The sequence below is a fragment of the Lipotes vexillifer genome, unplaced genomic scaffold, assembly GCF_000442215.2.
Source record: "Lipotes vexillifer unplaced genomic scaffold, Lipotes_vexillifer_v1.1 scaffold535, whole genome shotgun sequence".
NCBI lineage: Eukaryota > Metazoa > Chordata > Mammalia > Artiodactyla > Lipotidae > Lipotes > Lipotes vexillifer.
The window spans coordinates 574,997-593,602 of NW_006792756.1; the positions used below are offsets into that span (position 1 = coordinate 574,997).

At 36.6% G+C, this 18,606-nt stretch overlaps 1 protein-coding gene and 1 non-coding gene across 2 annotated transcripts in view; both read left to right on the forward strand.

Annotated features, from left to right (window-relative positions):
* NCKAP5 (NCK associated protein 5) overlaps positions 1 to 18,606 on the forward strand; it is an 876,414-nt gene that overhangs the window by 342,423 nt on the left and 515,385 nt on the right. The window contains exon 3 of the mRNA XM_007465897.1: positions 3,960 to 4,023. Coding sequence (XP_007465959.1) covers positions 3,960 to 4,023 — 64 coding nt within the window. The remainder of the gene's footprint in view (positions 1 to 3,959; positions 4,024 to 18,606) is intronic.
* Positions 14,211 to 14,283, forward strand: TRNAW-CCA (transfer RNA tryptophan (anticodon CCA)). Its single transcript has one exon. It is a non-coding gene; the product is annotated as a tRNA-Trp (tRNA).

Consider the following 18,606-nt stretch of genomic DNA (forward strand, 5'->3'; position numbering starts at 1 on the left):
CCGCTCTTCTAAAAAATTAGTAGGCTATTGGTGTATGTATTAAATCTTTCTCTGAAGATTCAGCGATCAGAAATGATGATTCCAGGAAATTTTCCAGAACGTTCTTCCGTTTCTAGTTCTGTATCTGTCTTCGGGGCGAAGTTCTCAAAGTGTGGGCCTGGGACGCTGGGTGCTTCCAGGACCCTTTTAAGAGATCCGCAACGTCAAAACTATTTTCATAAGCTAGTATTTGCCTTTTTTTACTCACATTCTTTCGTGGGTGTGTAGTGGAGTTTTCTAGAAGCTATATGACGTGCTCTCACAACAAGTTGAATGCGGAAGCAGATATGAGAATCCAGCTATCTTCTCTTAAGCCAGATGTTAAAGATATATTTGCAAAATTTTAAAGCAGTGTCACTCTTCTTATGAAATTTATTCTTGTTTTGGAATATAATATTTTTCATAAAAATGTTTTACTTATGTTACCATGGGTTTATTAATTTTTAATGAATTTATAGGTAACTACTTTTTAAAACTACCTGTTTTCATTTATGTATGGTAAATATCTATGAACGTAACCTACTTGAACAGAAAGTCTTTTGGTCAACATCAGTAGCTATAACCCATGTAAACGAGCTCTTTTGGGTCCTCAATAACTTTTCAGAATGCAAAGGGGTCCTGTGGCCCAAATATATGAGAACTGCTGTACTATTATCCCCTCATTCAGTGTTCTTATATAGGAATTTACTTTGTTGACACTTACTCAGATATTTACCTGGTAGTCCATGGAAGCTGTGCTTATCATAATTTTAAAATGTGTGTAAAAAGCTTTTGTGGCCCACTAGAACCAGAAGGTGCCCTGTGGGTATCATTGTGTATGCGTGTGTGTGTTTTGTGTACTCATAAATGCAAATTGGTAGTTATTAGAAATTCTATCATGCTAGGCAAATTGGTATTAGATTCTGTGTCTGATTCCTCACTCAGCAAATCGCACACAGTTATTTTGTTTCTACTAAATGGCCCTTAGTAGGTGTTATAGAGATGGACTAAATGTGATCTCAGCATTCAGGGCAGCAGCTGGTACAGTGCTATACCACAGCTACACCACACTACACCAACTACACCACAACTGACCACGTGCAAAAATGCATCAGTCAGCAATTTTGGCTGCCACCCTTGTGGTCAAGGAGGAACTTATGGGCTTATTTAGAGGAAGAGATATACTAAATAAACAGTCAAGGAAAATATAAGACAATGTGGATTCGAGTTTAGACTAGAAGTTAAATGTCTCCGTATTCAGTATACAGAGAAAACAATGAGTTCAGGTATTGTTATATTAACTTAATTATCATCCTTAGTACCAGAGTAGCTTCTGGGTTCTCTTTATTTAGTTTCATGGAGTTATACATCCCAGTGAAAAATAATTTATAGATTACTTTGGTAAAAATTTTGACAGTGTAATAATAGTAAACTTTTCAATCCGTGAATGTGGTGTGTGTGTGCGTGTGTGTGTGTGTGTGTGTGTGTGTATGTGTATGTATAAAATCTCCTTTAATTGTTCTAAGCAGTGTTTTGTGGTTCCTATGTAGCAGTTTAAGTCTTTTATTATATTTTTTCCCTAAGTATTTTATGTTATTACAGATTCTTGAAACTTAATTTTCCAATTGTGTGATGCTAATACATAAAAACATAATTGATTTTTGTATATTGACTTGTATCCTGTGACTTTGCTAAATTATTAGCTGTATTGTTGTTTTGTAAATTCCTTAGGGTTTTCTGGTTAGAAAATTATGTCATCTGTGAATATAAACAATTTTACCTCTTCCTTTTTGTTTTTTGTGTCTTTTTTTTTTTTTTCAGCCGCTCCGCGGCACGCGGGATCCTCCCAGACCAGGGCACGAACCCGCCTCCCCTGCATCGGCAGGCGGACTCTCAACCACTGCGCCACCAGGGAAGCCCTGTTTTTTGTGTCTTTAATTTCTTTTTCTCACCTTATCAAACTAGGTAGGAGTTAATGCCGTCTTTGAACTTTCATAAATGAGATCATAAAATATATACTTTTCTGCATTTGCTTATTTCACTCAATGGTATTGTTGTGATGAGGTCTTGATTATTCCTTCTCTAGTTTATTTCAATATTTCAGTATATAACTATGTATCAGGTTTATCCATTCTACTGTTAATGGGTGTGTGCATTTTCAGTTTAAGGTTATTACAAGTAGTCCTCCTATAAACATTCTAGTACGTGCCTTTTAGTGAACATATATATGAGTTTCTGTTGAGTTTATACCTCGGAGTGGACTTAGAATATAAGTCATAGAATATAAAGTGTGTTCTTCTCTATTTTTTTTGTCCTCATGAGTATTTACCATGTGTTTAATTTTCATATTAAGCCAGAATTGTGTCGCATTCTTCTCTTCCCTCTGTCTTTTCGTCTGCTCATCGGGACTTGGGTCAGAGAACACGTGTAGGCTCTCTGCCTTGCTTACCTCAAAAAGAGGCACGTGACCCCATCTCTCTCCGGCTTCTTCTTGCTTACCTTTTTGCCCCTCTCATAGGGTATAAGCACAGGTCCTGCTCTAGGCTCCCAAAATTTGTATACCCCAAAAGTCTCCTGATTCTAGTTTTCCTCCTTCTAGTCTGTCTTTAGGTGTTTATTCAGAGAGAGAGCTATTCCTACTAAAAAGCTACTCTGCTTTAACCAAACTAAAATATTGGGTTGGCCAAAAAGTTCGTTCGGGTTTTGTGTAACATCTTACTGAAAAACCCAAACGAACTTTTTGGCCAACCCAGTACATGCCTTCTTGATAGTCTTGGGCATTTCAAAGACATGAGCAGTTAGAAGGGGAGAAATCCTCTCCCTCCTCTGGGATTCAGGTTGCTTCCTCTCTGTTTGCATGTAGCTGAATCCTGTGTAGAGGGAGGGCTGAGGGATGCAATAGCTTCACACCTCGATAGCAGTAGAGGATTTCAGAGAAAATTCTTACCAGAACTAAGATTTGAGAATTACTGGAACAGTTCACTTATCCCTACTTCGTCTCTCAACTATTTTAAGAATAATTGAAAAGCTGGCCACAATGAAGATATCTGTCACTTTACAAAAGTAGTCTTAAAATTTTGGTTAATATTAGATTATTTTTGTAAGAGAAATCAGAATTGCGATTATAAAGGACACAAAATGAACCCTGTTGTGAACTAAAGAATACTTAAATAATTTGACTTTCAATTCCATATTTTCATATTTCTTAGACCCTGAAAAATGACATGCAGAATTTCTATTTAGGTTTTGAACTAAGGAAAACCTAAAGTTTGATTGTAATATTACTACTTACCAGTTGGAGGCTCCAAGACTGAATCAGGAAGAAACAGAAAATATGAACAGTCCCTATGTTATTTAGCCTCTCTTAGCCTCAGTTTCCACATCTATGAAATGGGGATAATAAAACCTATTATAGGGCTGTTTTCAGGCTCATATGAGATCAGGTAAAATGCTCAGCCCCATGCCTGTTATGTGGCAAGCCTGCAAAGGATTTTCTATTTTTATTTCGAGAATGGTACGGAGTTACATTTTGTTTGCTTCATTAAATTCAGTATCAGCACAGGGCAACAAAATAAATAAGAATAATGAAAATATTTATGAGCAAAATTGATACAGAAAGAACAACTGAAATATTTTAGCCACGGAAAATTTATTTACAAATGATATATGTTAATGAACTTAAAGGGAAGCTTTGAGTTGGCATTGAGCATACATTTGGCTATTATAAAATCCAAGGCAAAAGATCTCTTTCATGACACACAGTGAAAACAATGCACTCATGACCAATCACTTTAAATATTTATAGAAAGTTTAGTGGAGGAAGTGAGCTAAACCAAGGAAGGGGTTCCTCTGGAGACCTCAGAAGAATGTTTTGAAGCCAGGCCAGTGTACCTCTGCCTTGAGAATGATGGTCAACTAATCATGTGCTTTTGCTTCTCCAGGGAGAAGTTGGCTGTGGCCCGACTGCAGAGAGAAGTTGCCCAAAGACGAAGTGAGGGGGCCATGGTAAGTCCCAGTTGATCTGTCCTGATTCCCAACCTCCCTTCCGAAGTCCCTGGCTTGAAAGGCATTTTTGTCTCGTTAAGGATTTCAAAGGAAAATATTTGCTTGTAGCAAACTGAATGCTGTATTGGTAAATAATATGTTTATAATGCAGTTTAAACAGATCTGCCATTTGCTGAGAGAGCGGGAAATATTAATTGGGAAAAAGAGCTCTTTGAGCTTTAAGGAGGATGTTCAAATGTTCAAAGGGTTGTACAGCTTTATTTCCTGAAGGTCTACTGGATGCCCAGGCTTCCAGCTGTGAGCACAATGTCCGTAAAGGAGCGCTCTCAGGTTTTTCAGATAAGGGCAGTGCAACTTAATTCAAGCCTCTCAGTTCTTCGAACCTGAAAAATAAACAGCCTAAAAGAACACTCAGCTGTTTGCTAATGTAATTGTCTTTTGTCGTCTTCCTTCTCTCCACTCTTTGTGGTGTAATCTCCCTGTTCATTTCAGTGTGTGCCATTTAGGAAACTGATGTTTCCTTGTGTTTTGAATTGTGCTAAAAATCAGTATGGTTGTTCTGGCCTGTAGCAACTTCATTTTGTAGACTTTCTTTGCGTGGGTTAACTGCTGCTGCTATCTCTGAGAAAAAAATATGACATCAGATTTTTTCCAAACGTATAACAGAACAATGGCACACATGGAGCTTTTCAGCTAATGCTTTTTTGGAAAGAGAAGCCACACATTTTCAGACCCTGAAAGCTGCTCCCATTTGATTTCGTGCGAGTTAATTGACAATTCATCTGCTGAAAAGTTTAAGAAATTTGTAAACTAAGCTGGCCTCGAACTTCTCTCAAGAGGGAAGGCAGGGCTTCCCTGGTGGCGCAGTGGTTGGGAGTCCACCTGCAGATGCAGGGACTTCTACTGCATTGCAAAATGTTTCTGAGCTAGGCCATTCTGTAATGTTTCCATCTTTGTTCAGGCTAGCTAGCTCCTGTTCAACCCTTCATCGGCTATGTTCGAAGTGAAGTTGGAGAAGTGACAGCTTTTCTAGGTCTGTTTCTTCATCCTTAAAATGAGGAAGTTGGGATTGTATGATTCGCAGTCCTGCGAATGAGCGTTTGTTCATGTAAAGTTTTGATAATGGGAAGATTTTCCTGGTAATAACTAAATGTTATTTAAGTTCATAAGGACAGGCCCCTAAAGAATGTATCTTTCTGATTCTGACATTGAATGAGCCTGAGTTGAAATCATCTCAGACAGATAACTGTCGAGTTTTTCATAAAACGAAACCCCCTTTTAAAACGTTATAGAAGTTATTGTTCAGTGTAGAAAATACCCACAAAACACCGGCAAACAAAAAGTGACTCTGGCTGCTCAAAAGCCAACTTTGGAAAAGTTACCAGTGTTTTGTTACTCATCTTTAAATAATGTTAATGAAAAAATCACATTTGTGTATTGACCGATTTAACAAATAAGTTATGGAGCACCTAACCCTAACCCTACCCAGCACTACTCTAGGCATTGGGGAAGCATCAGTGGAAAAAACAGGCAAACATCTGAGAGCTTACATTCTGCTCGTTAGGGAGACAGATGTTTGATGGAATTACCGTCAGATGGTGGAGGCAGCTATGAGAAAGTAAGATCAGGGTAGGGGAAAGTGGGATGCTAAGGGATCAGTATGAGTGTTCTCAGTAGTAAATCACTGAAGAGTTAGTATTAGAGAGACGTTGAGGAAGAGAGGGAATGAACCATGATGATAGTTCCAGCGGGGGTTAGCATTCCTGGCGGGGAGGTGAGCAAGTTCAGAGGCCTGCATTGCCCGAGGAACAGCATGGAGAAACAGGATGGCTGGAGGGCATGAGGGAGAGGCTGAACAGTAGAAGATAACTCAGAGAAGTGACTGGGGCAGAGGAGTATGTCATCAAGGTCCCCAGAGATCTCTGGCTCATACTCTGAGTGACAGGATCCACTGGAAGGCTTTTAGTGAGTGCCCTGATGCCATCTGATTTACTACTGTTCATAGGACTGTTTCCCCCAATTCCGTAATTGATCACATCTCAATTCTTTAGAGACACCTAAGCCCTGATTTTTATTCATGTCCTTTACTTTGCTTTTTTCTCCCTCTTTCTTGGTATTTTTTCCCCTCTTTCCTTACCTAGTCATCCCCCACCCCGAATTTTCAACTTAATTATATGCTTCAGCTTTTCTGCTCCTAGGATTCATTTATTTCTGAAGGCCTGATTCTTTCAGTATCTGACAGCTCCTAAAATCAGCCAGTTCTATTAAGCCTCTAAATTTAATTCTTGCTGTTATGAGCTCAGAACTTTTGTCACGTTTTTAGCAAAAATGGAAAGCAGTTCTTCGCAACCAGATCACCTTATGCTTTTAAAGAATAATATTCACAGTATGCTATGTTTTATCCACATGAAAGGAAAAATGGTATGTGTGGAAAAAGTTATGTAAGTATTTTCAAAATGCTATATAATTGAAGCAGATAATTATTTTAACAAGCATCAGTGAACCTGTTATAATCAAAGTCTTTAATGGAAAACATGGCCTTTTAAAAATTTGACTATGCAATATATCTTTCTACTTATAACTTTTTAAGGTAGTACCCAAGGCATCATTTTTGAGAGATTTCTTTTATTTTTTTAACACACTGTTCATTTTGGAACAATTTTAGACTTCCATGAAGTCGCACACCTGCACACTCTTTAACCAGTTTTCTAGTGTTAGTACTTACGTAACTATGGTGTAATTATAGAAACTGAGAAATTAACATTGGCACATAAGTACTAACTAAGTTCCAGATTTTTTTTGGAATTTCACCAGTTTTTGCAATAATGTCCCCTTTCTGATTTAGGATTCAGTTCAGGGTACTGCATTACATGTAGAAAGATTTCTTTTTGCTGGCTGATTGACACATGTGGAAATAAGAAAGAATATGGATTTGGGAATGAGGCAAGTCTGGATTCAAAGTCCAGCTCCATCAGTAGTTAGCTATATGACTTTGGACACATTCCTTTATGGGTTTTTAACAATTCCGTCTGTGCTTTTGTTCTGTTAACTCAGGTCTTTATTTGGGAAAGCTATCTTTGAGTATATTATACGTTTCCTATTTGTTTCTTTGTTCTTCCACGAAATAGCTATTGCCATTGTTTTCATACTTACCTTTCAGTATTTTCCACAAACTGCTATAAGATCATGTTTCTCTTTATTCTGGGAGATTGTATTCAGCTTGTGTTCTCTATCACTGGCTCAATTTACTGTAAGATCTTTTCTGTCCATAAGACTTTGATGTCATCTTAAACTTTGTTATATGTAAAAAAGGCCCCTTCTACCCCAAGAGTATATTCATTCCCAGTATCTTCTAGAATGCATACAGTTTTTATTTTTCTATATGTAAATCTTTGCATATTCTAGGTGGAATTACATTGGTGTGAGATAGGGATCAAAATGAGTGTTTGCCCAAATTAACTGTTCAATAAATGGTGTTGGGAAATTAACTAGTATCTAACCTTTACTTTCGCATTTACCATCTTCCAAATTCAATCCCTATCAATACGCCTCAATTACTGGATGGCTTATTCTTCTCTATTAACCTTATTTAGTCTATTCTTACGATAGCCTAAATTGTTTTAATTACTAGAAATTTGTCTATTTAATATTTTATAGGCTGAACTCTTTCTGATTATTCTTTTTTATCCAAACTTAAAAAGATAATTTTATTTATTGAATAGCAATCAGGGTTCATGAGTTAAAAATATGTATTTGGATTTTAAAAAAAGTATTTTTATATGTATTTATGACACAGGAGTATCTCAGAGACTATTTCAAAATGACATGAAAAATGGCTTAATATGTTTATTTTTTTTACATTTTTATTAAAATTTTTTTAAGAAGGTCACTTCTACCACTGTGAGTTTGCCTTTGTTTTTTATTCGTATCTCAAGAACACTAATATTCTACCAAACGTAATTTTTTAAATGTTTGGTTTAGTTATGCAAAGTTAACAACACTGTATGGTTCCTTTTCATCCCATTCTGTTTGGGGAAAAGAAAAATATCCATTTTTGATTACTCGTCTCGAGACACTAAGGAAGCGTAGTATCCCCATTTAACCTGTTGCAGGATTCCCTTTTTTCCTACATCTGGATATTCAGACACTGGCTGGGTGTTACCATACTGTACCATCAGCTACATTCAAAACCATATCCTCTTGTTTTTTTGCACAAGAACATCAAAGGAATAACTGTCAAAGATTAGGATATTTGACAGTTGTATCAGGAATTTGAGAAAAAGCAGAGAAGAGTTGGAGGAAGTAGGGAGATCAGAATCCTTGGACCCTCTGTGACTTCCTTGCTGGACGATGGGGCAAACGTAGGTCAGCAGAATCTCTCGCCAGATCTTATTCATTCAGTACCACAGTATGAACAGCCAACTGTGGTGATAACTGGAGTTTGCTGGATTCACTGATACAAAAACACATTAAAGAAACTTCATGCCTGTGGACCCACAGTTTCTAGTGGGTCTCTGTTTAACTGCAGGGTTCTCTTCTTCAAGTATCTGCATAGTGTTTGAGAGCTTTAGTCCTAGTCTTATTTTTAACTTGTTTGTTCCCTACCCTGTGCAGCATGTGAGTTTATTTTCCCTCTTAGTCATTTGTAGAAAGCAAAAGTCACAGTGTTAAATAACTGTTATTTAAACAAGAAGAGATAATTTCTTAAGAGGCGCATGTAGAAATAGGAACATTGCAAACAACCCAGGTGATATTGCCTTGGTGAGTTTTCAGGATTTTGCCCAGTGTGCCCTTCCTCTTGGCATTGCTGTACAGCTGTGTGGACAGCTGTATTGTCTGGCTTCCGGTAGACAAGAGGGCAGCCAAGAAGGGAGATTCAGAGTTTGGAAACCCAGAAGTAAGGGGGCCTGAAGCTGTAGTACCTAAACATGTCAATTCCTACTGCTAGATTTCTTGGGGACAGGTGTTTAGTTTTGTTTCACAGCAGCGCAGTGGGTGATACAACTGATTTTCTAGCTGCTAGTAGTCAAAGAAGGAGGATTAAGATTACATGGTGAACTAACCTATAACCTATTTTTGTGTTTCTTTTTTTTTTTTGAGATAAAATTGACATATATCATTATATTAATTTGAGGTGTGCAACATAATGGTTCAATATATGTATACAGGTTTCCCCTGCTACCTGAAAAGAGAGTGTTCCTATGAAACCTTTGGTAAGCTGAGGTGGTGTAAAGCGAGACACAGTTACCTTTTTTTGTAATAGTAAAAATATGCTTTGGATTTCTTTTGGTTAGTGAAAAAAAGTACAAATGTAGGTCTTTCATAAAAGTGAAGTCGTGCAAAGCAAACTTTTAAAAAGCGGGGGCTACCTGTATTTTGCGAAATGATCACCACAGTAGGTCTAGCTAATATCCTTCGCCACACACTTACAAACTGTTTTTCTTGTGATGAGAAATTTTAAGATCTACTACTCTCTTAGCAACTTTCAAATATAAAATACAGTATTATTAACTATAGTCACCATGCAATATATTACATCCTCAGGACTTATAACTGGAAATTTGTACCGTTTGACCCCCTTTACCCACTTTGCCCACCCCTCCCCTCTCCCTGCCTGTCTTTCTATCTATGAGTTTGTCGTTTAAAAAAAAAAAAAAAAAAATCTAAGTGAGATCACGTGGTATTTGTCTTTCTCAGTCTCACTTATTTCACTTAGCATAATGCCCTCAAAGTCCATCCATTGTTGCAAATGGCAGCATTTCCTTCTTTTTTATGGCTGAATAATATTCCATTGTATATACTGTATACTAGATTTCCTTTATCCATTCATCCATCAATGGACACTTAGATTATTTCCATGTCTTACCTATTGTAAATAATGTGGAAACAAGCATGGAGGTACATATATCTTTTCAAGATAGTGGTTTTATTTCCTTTGGATAAATACCCAGAAGTGGAACTGCTGGATCATATGGTAGTTCTGTTTTTAATTTTTTAAGAAACCTCCATATCGTTTTCCATAGAGTCTTTACCAATTTACATTCCCATCGATAGTACACAAGGGTTCCCTTTTCTCCACATCCTAGCCAACACTTATTTCTTGTCCTTTTGTTAATAGTCATTCCAACAGGTATGAGATGATCTCATATTGTGATTTTGATTTGCATTTACCGAGTGATGAGTTATATTAAGTGCCTTTTCATGTACCCGTTGCCCATCTATATGTCTTCTTTGGGAAAAGGTCTACAGACGTCCCTTGGAGATATTGTAGGTTTGGTTCCAGACCATTGCAAAAAAGCGAATATCACAATAAAGTGACTCACATGAATTGTTTGGTTTCCCACTGCACATAAAAGTTATGTTTACACTGCACTGTAGCCTGTTAAGTGTGCAATAGCATTATGTATTTAAAAAAATACATACCTTAATTTAAAAAATACATTACTGCTAAAATATGTTAACCATAATCTGAAAACACAGGATTGCCACAGACCTTCAATTTGTAGAAAACACAAATATGAAACACAGTAAAGTAAGCACAAAAGAACAAGCTATGCCTGTATTCAGATTTTCTGCCTATTTCTGAATTGGATTGTTTGTTTTGCTGCTGACTTATATGAGTTCTTTACATATTTTGCATGTTAACTCCTCAACATATATATGATTGCAAATATTTTCCCCCATTTAGTAGGTTACCTTTTAATTTTGTTGATGGTTTCCTTTGCTGTGCAGAAGCTGTTTAGTTTGATATAGTCTCCTTTATTTATTTTTCCTTTTGTTGCCTTTGCTTTTGGTGTCAAATCCAAAAAATCATCACCAAGATTGATCTCAAGCAGCTTACTGCCTGTGTTTTCTTCTGTGAGTTTTATGGTTTCAGGTCTTATGTTCAAGTCTTTAATCCATTTTGAGTTAATTTTTGTGTATAGTGTGAGATAGTGGTCCAATTTCATTCTTTTGCTTGTGACTGTCCAGTTTTCCCAGCACCATTTATTAAAGAGACTGTTTTTTCCTCATTGTATATTCTTGCCTCCTTTGTCATAGATTAAGTGACCATATATGTGTGGCTATATTTCTAAGCTCTCTATTCTGTCCCATTGATCTATGTGTCTGTTTTTATGCCAACACCATACTTTTTTGATTACTTTAGTTTTGTAGTACGGTTTGAAATCAGGAAGCATGATGTGTCCAGCTTTGTTCTTCTTTCTCAAGATTGCTTTGGCTATTCACATTTTTTTGTGGTTTCATACATATTTTAGGATTGCTTGTTCTATTTCTCTGAAAAATGCCATTGGGATTTTGATGGAAATTGCACTGAATGTGTAGATTGCTTTGGGTAGTATGTATATTTTAACAATATTAACTCTTCCAAGCCATGAGCACAGAATGTCTTTCCATTTATTTGTTTTTTCTTCAATTTCTGTCATCATTGTCTTAGAGTTACATTTGGTTAAACTCGTTCTTAGGTATTTTATTATTTTTGATGTAATTGGATTGTTTTCTTAATTTCTCTTTCTGATCATTTGTTATTAGTGTATGTAAATCAACCGATTTTGGGAAAACTTGGTTATAATCTCATGGGAAGCTTGGACTTGTCTCCTTGTGTTAATATATTGATGTTAGCAGCGGTCATGGCAGTTGAGTTTAAAGTATCATCCAAAGAAGAGAAGCATCTTGGACAACACACCGTTCACAGTGTTTATCATTAGCTGAAATATATCCATAATACATCTCTGGAAATAGAACCAGGGTTGTTTTTCTCTTGTTCACAACAGCCAACTTCATAAGTTACAAAGCCAAGTAGACATGTCTTTCTAAGAGTTTAGAACGGTAGATGCCAAACTTTAGGACATGTTTCTGTATATGTGCTAAATTTTGGAAATAGGCCCTGCGTATTATTTTGTTCATTTTTCTGTTCAGCTTATCCAAGAGAGAATAAAATGAAGTCATTGCTTTCATAAAATTTATACTATAAAATACTTATTGCACAAATACATCAATGTCATACTTTTCATGATCTCTGTTCACAGTCAGTAATACCAGAAATCAATAATAATCCCTCAAAACAGAATAACTTTGAAATTTTTAAGAAAATATTTTGTTATTCGCTTAAAAATTTTTTTGAAGTACAGTTGATTTACAATATTATGTTAGTTTTAGGTGTACAGCGAAGTGATTCTGATATATATATATATTTTTTAATTCACTTTTAAGCAAATAAATTATAAGAGAAATTAAAAATATTTAAGCTGAATGAAAATGAAAACACTCCCTTTACACAAACTTAGGCAGTGTAATTAAATCAAAACTTATGGTGAGATATGCACCTTTAAATGTATGTAATAGGAAAAAAAATATTTTAAATTAATCAGTCATTTAACTCAAGCAGCAATAAAGAATAATAAACATAGAGAAGAGGAAAGAAATAATGAAATAAAAAACAGAAACCAGTGAAGTACAAAATGAAAATATCCTGCAGTTTTCAGCAACATTAATTTGTCCACATGTGCATAAAAATTATAAGACAATGAGACTTATGACCACTAACTGGGTATTGGACATAAAGAATTATTGTCAATATATAGATATAAACTTGATATTATGGTCATGTGTTTCAAAAGAGTTCTTACTGTTTAGAGATATGCAGAGAAATATTTGCCAGGGAAGTACCGTGATGTCTGGGTTTACTTCAAATAATACTGAAAGCGGCGAATAGCTGGAGCTGTAGATGAATCAAAATGGGCTATATTTGATAATTGTTGAAGTTGACTGTTTATTATGCATTTTTCTACTTTTACAAATGTTTAAAATGTTTCATAATAAAAAGTGTTTTAACTCCCTCCTCCCCCGGAAAGCTGCCAGGCTCTGATGATTTTTCAGAGGAGTTCAACCAAACCTGTAGTGAAGGAGATAATATTTTATACAAATTGGTGCTGAAAGAAGATGAAAGAAGTATCCCCAACTCACTGTTTAAAAAATAAAAGCTAAACTTTTCATTTGAGAAAAGTTATACATTTACCAAACAATTGCACAGACAGTAGAGAGATTTCCTGTATGCCTCATACCCAGTTTCCCAATTATTAACGTCTTATTGTTGTATGGTGCATTTGTCACAACTAAGGAACCAATATCGATACATTATTATTAATTAAAGTCCATTCATTGTTCCCATTTCCATCGTTTCACCTCATGTCCTTGCTCTGTGTCAGGATCCTATCCAGGATAACCATTACATTTTCTCATCTTGTCTCCTTACGCTCTTCTTGGTTGTGGCAGGTTCTGAGACTTCCCTTGTTTTTGCTGACCTTGACAGTTTTGAGGAGTCCTGGTTAGCTACTTTGGGACATGTGTCTCAGTGAGATTCGTCTGCTGTTTTTCTCATGATTAGACTGGGATAGATTTGGGGGAGGGAGACCACAAGTTAAAGTGCCATTTTTATCACATCGTATCAAGGTTGCATATTATCACTATAACTCATCATTATTTAGGTGAACATTGACCACGTGGCTGAGGTAGTATTTGTCAGGTTTCCACTGTGAAATGTCTCTCCCACCACCGCCTTCCATACCGTCCTCTTTGGAAGGAAGTCACTCTGCATGGCCCACGCTTAAGGAGTGTGCAGTCGTGCTCTTCCTCCTGAGCGAGCAGTATCTATGTAAATTATTTTGAATTCTTCCACATGGGAGATTTGTTTGTCCTTTCCTGTTTATTTATTCAATCATTTATATTACTATGAATGCATTGATATTTACTTTTATACTTCGGGTTATAAACCAACATAAACTACGTAATTTTGTTGCTCTGTTTGTTCAGCTTTGGCCATTAGGAGCCCTTATAGTTGGCAGTCTTGTCCCTCTCACACACTATCATCTTTGTTTTTGTTTGTTTTCCTTTCCTTTCCTTGCCTCTTCTTTTCTTTTCTTTTTTTTCCCCTTTCTTTTCTTTTCTCTTTCTTAGCACTTTCTTACTTTCTAGTTTTACAAGATACTTCAGGCTCATCTTGTATATTTCCCTCCTGCAGTCTTAGAATCAGCCATTTCTCTAAGGAGCACTGGTTTTATTTAATGGACAAGGGTATCGGAAACCAAGATCTGGGTGCTAGGTGCCAACTCACTTTTATGAGGCTTATTTAAAGTGGGATTTATTCCAGGAATGCAATGATTGCTTGACATTAGAAAATCGAGGGGGCTTCCCTGGTGGTCCAGTGGTTAAGACTCCATGCTCCCAATGCAGGGGGCCCAGGTTCAATCCCTGGTCAGGGAACTAGATGTCACATGCCGCAACTAAGATCCCATGTGCCACAGCTAAAGATCCCACACACAGCAATGAAGATCCCGTGTGCTGCAACTAAGACCTGGCACAGCCAAATAAATAAATATTTAAAATAAAGAAACTCGATTAAAATAATTGACAGCAGTTATACACAGAACAAAAACTCAACAGATACAGAGTAAAATGTTTGATAAAATTCAACACCAATTCACAATAATTAAAAAGAAAATGTAGTCAGCCAAGAACAAAAGGATGTTTTCTTAAATTGATAAAAGGTGTCCATGGAAAATCTTCAGTAAAAATTGTGCTTAATGGTGAAATGGTAGAAGCGTTCCTTTTAAAATCCATAACCAGATCAGGATGCTGCCTGTCACTGCTGCTATTTATTTTTATACTTCCGGTCCTAACTAGCATAGGATAAGTAAGTGATGTAAGGGTTGGGAAAAAAGCAGTTTGTATTATTTGCAAATGATGATCGTCTAAATAGAAACTTTAGACAAACTTTTAGAAGATTGCTGGTTATAAGATGAATATACAAAAGTTAATAGAAATCCTACATATCCATCATCAACTCTTAGGGTAATTTTAAAAGACAGTACTTAAAATAGTTCTTTTTTTTTTTTTTTTGTGGTATGCGGGCCTCTCACTGTTGTGGCCTCTCCTGCTGCGGAGCACAGGCTCTGGACGCGCAGGCTCAGCGGCCATGGCTCACAGGCCTAGCCACTTGGCGGCATGTGGGATCTTCCCGGACCGGGGCACGAACCCGTGTCCCCTGCATCGACAGGTGGACTCTCAACCACTGCGCCACCAGGGAAGCCCTAAAACAGTTTTTTTTAAAGGCATCTAAGAATAAATCTAAAAAGGAATATGTAAGATATTGATGGAGCAATTGTTAAAGAGTATAAAAGAGGAGAGATAAATTAGTGGAGAGATGGGCCATATATTCTTGGAAGGGAAGACTCAGTACCATAAAGGTATCCACTTACCCCAAAGTGATTTATATATTCCATGTAATTCTAATCAGAATCCCCAAGGGGTTTTCACAGAATACAAAAAGCTAATCTAATATTAATATTTAAAATATAGGGGGGTTTTAATAAATTTATTTTTAAAATTTATTTATTTTTGGCTGTGTTGGGTCTTTGTTGCTGTGCGCGGGCTTTCTCTACTTGCAGCGAGCGGGGGCTACTCCTCGTTGCGGTGCGCGGGCTTCTCATTGCGGTGGCTTCTCTTGTTGCGGAGCATGGGCTCTAGGCGCAGGGGCTTCAGTAGTTGTGGTGCGCAGGCTCAGTAGTTGTGGCTCGTGGGCCCTAGAGCGCAGGTTCAGTAGTTGTGGCGCACGGGCTTAGTTGCTCCGCGGCATGTGGGATCTTCCCAGATCAGGGCTCAAACCCATGTCCCCTGCAATGGCAGGCAGATTCTTAACCACTGCGTCACCAGGGAAGTCCCAAAAATGTAGGGTTAAGTATAGATGTTATGATTTTAAGGAAAGATAACAGGAGGTGTTGTATCCTATCACACATGAAGATTTATCATAAAGCTAAAGCAATTAAATCTGTGTGGTGTTGGGCAGAGATATCCAAATAAACTAGGAGAACAATATGGAGAGCCTTGAGTAGGCCACGTGTAAATAGGAATCTATCGTGGAAGTAGAATTACAATTCAGTGAGGAAAGAATGGACAATTTAAAAAGGCCACTGTGACAATTTATAGAGTAAATTACACAATTTCATTGCTACCAGATACAATGCACAGAAGTAAATTTTGAATGAATCAAAAACTGAAAGCAACGTTTTAAGATTTTTAGAAGTAAATATAAGGAAATCTTATAATATTGAAATAGGGGAGGATTTTATTTTAAAAAATAAAGGGAAAAAATAAAGGAAGGAAGATAAAAAGTACAAGGAATAAAGAGAAAGATTGATAAATCTTAGTACATTAGGAATAAAAGCCTTTGTTCCAAAAAAAAAAAAAAAAAAAAAAAAAAAAAAAAAAAAGAAAAAAGAGATCACTAGCAAAGTGAAAGAGTGAGCTCCTGGCTGGTATAAGAGATTTGCAAGGCAAACCAATAGGAAAGTACCATGACCATAAACATTTAACTTTTTCTTGTTCAGAAAAATGCAGAATATAGATGAAAACATCACTGGGATAACATCTCAAGCCTATCTATTTTGAAACAATTTTAGAAGTCTCAAAATGCCCGTAGGCAAGCATATGTGGAAACTGGAACTCTTCTGTATAGTTGGTAGTAGTATAACTGATGTTAAACATTTAGGAAGCCCATTTCGTGTTACCTAGAAAGAAGAATGTGCAACACAGTCTGCGATCTAGGAATTCTACTTCAGTGCTTTGAACCTAGAGAAACTAACATATATGCAAAGAGACTCATGTAAAGATATGCACTTTAGCACTGTTTCTGATGATGAAAAAGTCAAAACCGTCTCAAAGTCCCGCAGGAGGAGATTAGATGAGGCAACTGACTTCTTCAAACGGTAAAATAATATGAAGCAATTAAAATGAACTATATCTGCATGTTCCAACATGGACAAATCTCAAAAACACTGCGTTGATTATTGATATACAAGTAGAAGAAATCTAATATGTATAGGAACAGCACACACCGAGTTGAGCATAATGAATACTTCTGCGGAGGGGGAAGTTCTTAAATTATATCCACTCATTTAATTTTTTAATGAAGCAAATATCATAAAATGTTTAAAAGATGTGGATAAAGTTAAGTGACATCTTGTATTTCTGAAATATTTTCTGAAGTTTAAAAATATTTTATTATTAACAATATTAAGTAAATGTAAATGAAAATTTTGAAATTAAAAAATAAATATAGGGGTAAGGGTGTAAGAGATATAAACTATTAAGTATAAAATAAGCTACAGGGATATGTTGTACAACACAGGGAATATAGCCAACATTTTATAATAACTACAAATAAGGTGTAACCTTTAACAATGTGAGTCACTATATTGTACACCTGTAACTTATATAATATTGTACTATATTATACTATAGCAGCTATACTTCAGTAAAAAAAATAGTTAACTATGTGAGGAGACGGATGTGTTCATTATCTTGATCTTGTATAATGTATCAAATGTAAATATATATATCAAATCATCACACTGTACAGTTTAAGTAGATATCAGTTGTTCCTCAGTAAAGTTAAAAAATTACAAAAATAAAAAATAAATCAAATCTGTAATACCATCAGAAGAGAAGATAGGAGAAATTAGAAGAAAATATTAGATTTCTCAGAGGAAACTATTAGAAAATATAAGTTCTTTTTATGATCAGGGCATAGTTAAGTCATGTCTCCACATGACACCAGGGCCGTAAACTGTGAAGGGAAAAATGGAGAATAGATAGCTAAAAAGCCTTTACTTCTGTTGAGCAAAAGTTACATAAACTGAGATAGTGAATTAAGCACCCTTTTTTTTTTATTGCAACAGACATGATAGAAAGACATAAAATTCCAGGAATTGCCAGAATTGTAGCTAAAAACATAGCTATGTTTTAAAAGTTGGATCAGTCTAGAGCCTCTGAGATTTTCCTAGGATTCTTTCAAGTAGAAATAGTGTTCCTGAAGAGAGTATTCTTAATCACAAGTTCACCTCTTGCTAACCTCAGGTCTAGTCCACAGAAGATTTAGGTTAAAATCTACACCTTCCTTCTATTGCAAGTCAGATACTAGAGATGAGAGACACTATTCTACCAGGAAACTTGGGAACTATTCAGAATTTTTTCCAGTTTCAAATAAGGTGGGAGTTTTAGAAGACAGCTGAATTACTTAGGCCCAAAGAGTTCCATAGTCCTTCACGTGGCTGGAATGGCCTTCTTTGCCTCTGTGTTTTGTGTTTGAAAAGGGGACAGGGGCCTTCCGTGGTGGCACAGTGAATCCGCCTGCCAATGCAGGGGACATGGGTTCGAGCCCTGGTCCTGGAAGATCCCACATGCTGCAGAGCAGCTAAGCCCGTGTGCCACAACTACTGAGCCTGCGCTCTAGAGCCCGCGTGCCACAACTACTGAAGCCCATGCTCCACAACAAGAGAAGCCACCGCAATGAGAGGCACGTGCACCGCAATGAAGAGTAGCCCCCGTTCGCCGCAACTAGAGAAAACCCGTGCATATAGTAACAAAGACCCAATGCACCCCAAAATAAATAAAAATAAAATAATTTTTTTTAATTAAAAAAAAAAAGCAAAGAAAAGGGGACAGGGAGGTGTAGGACACCATGAAGCAAGGCCCTCCCCCTTCTTGTACTTAAAAAATTTGAAGTGGGGCTTCCCTGGTGGCGCAGTG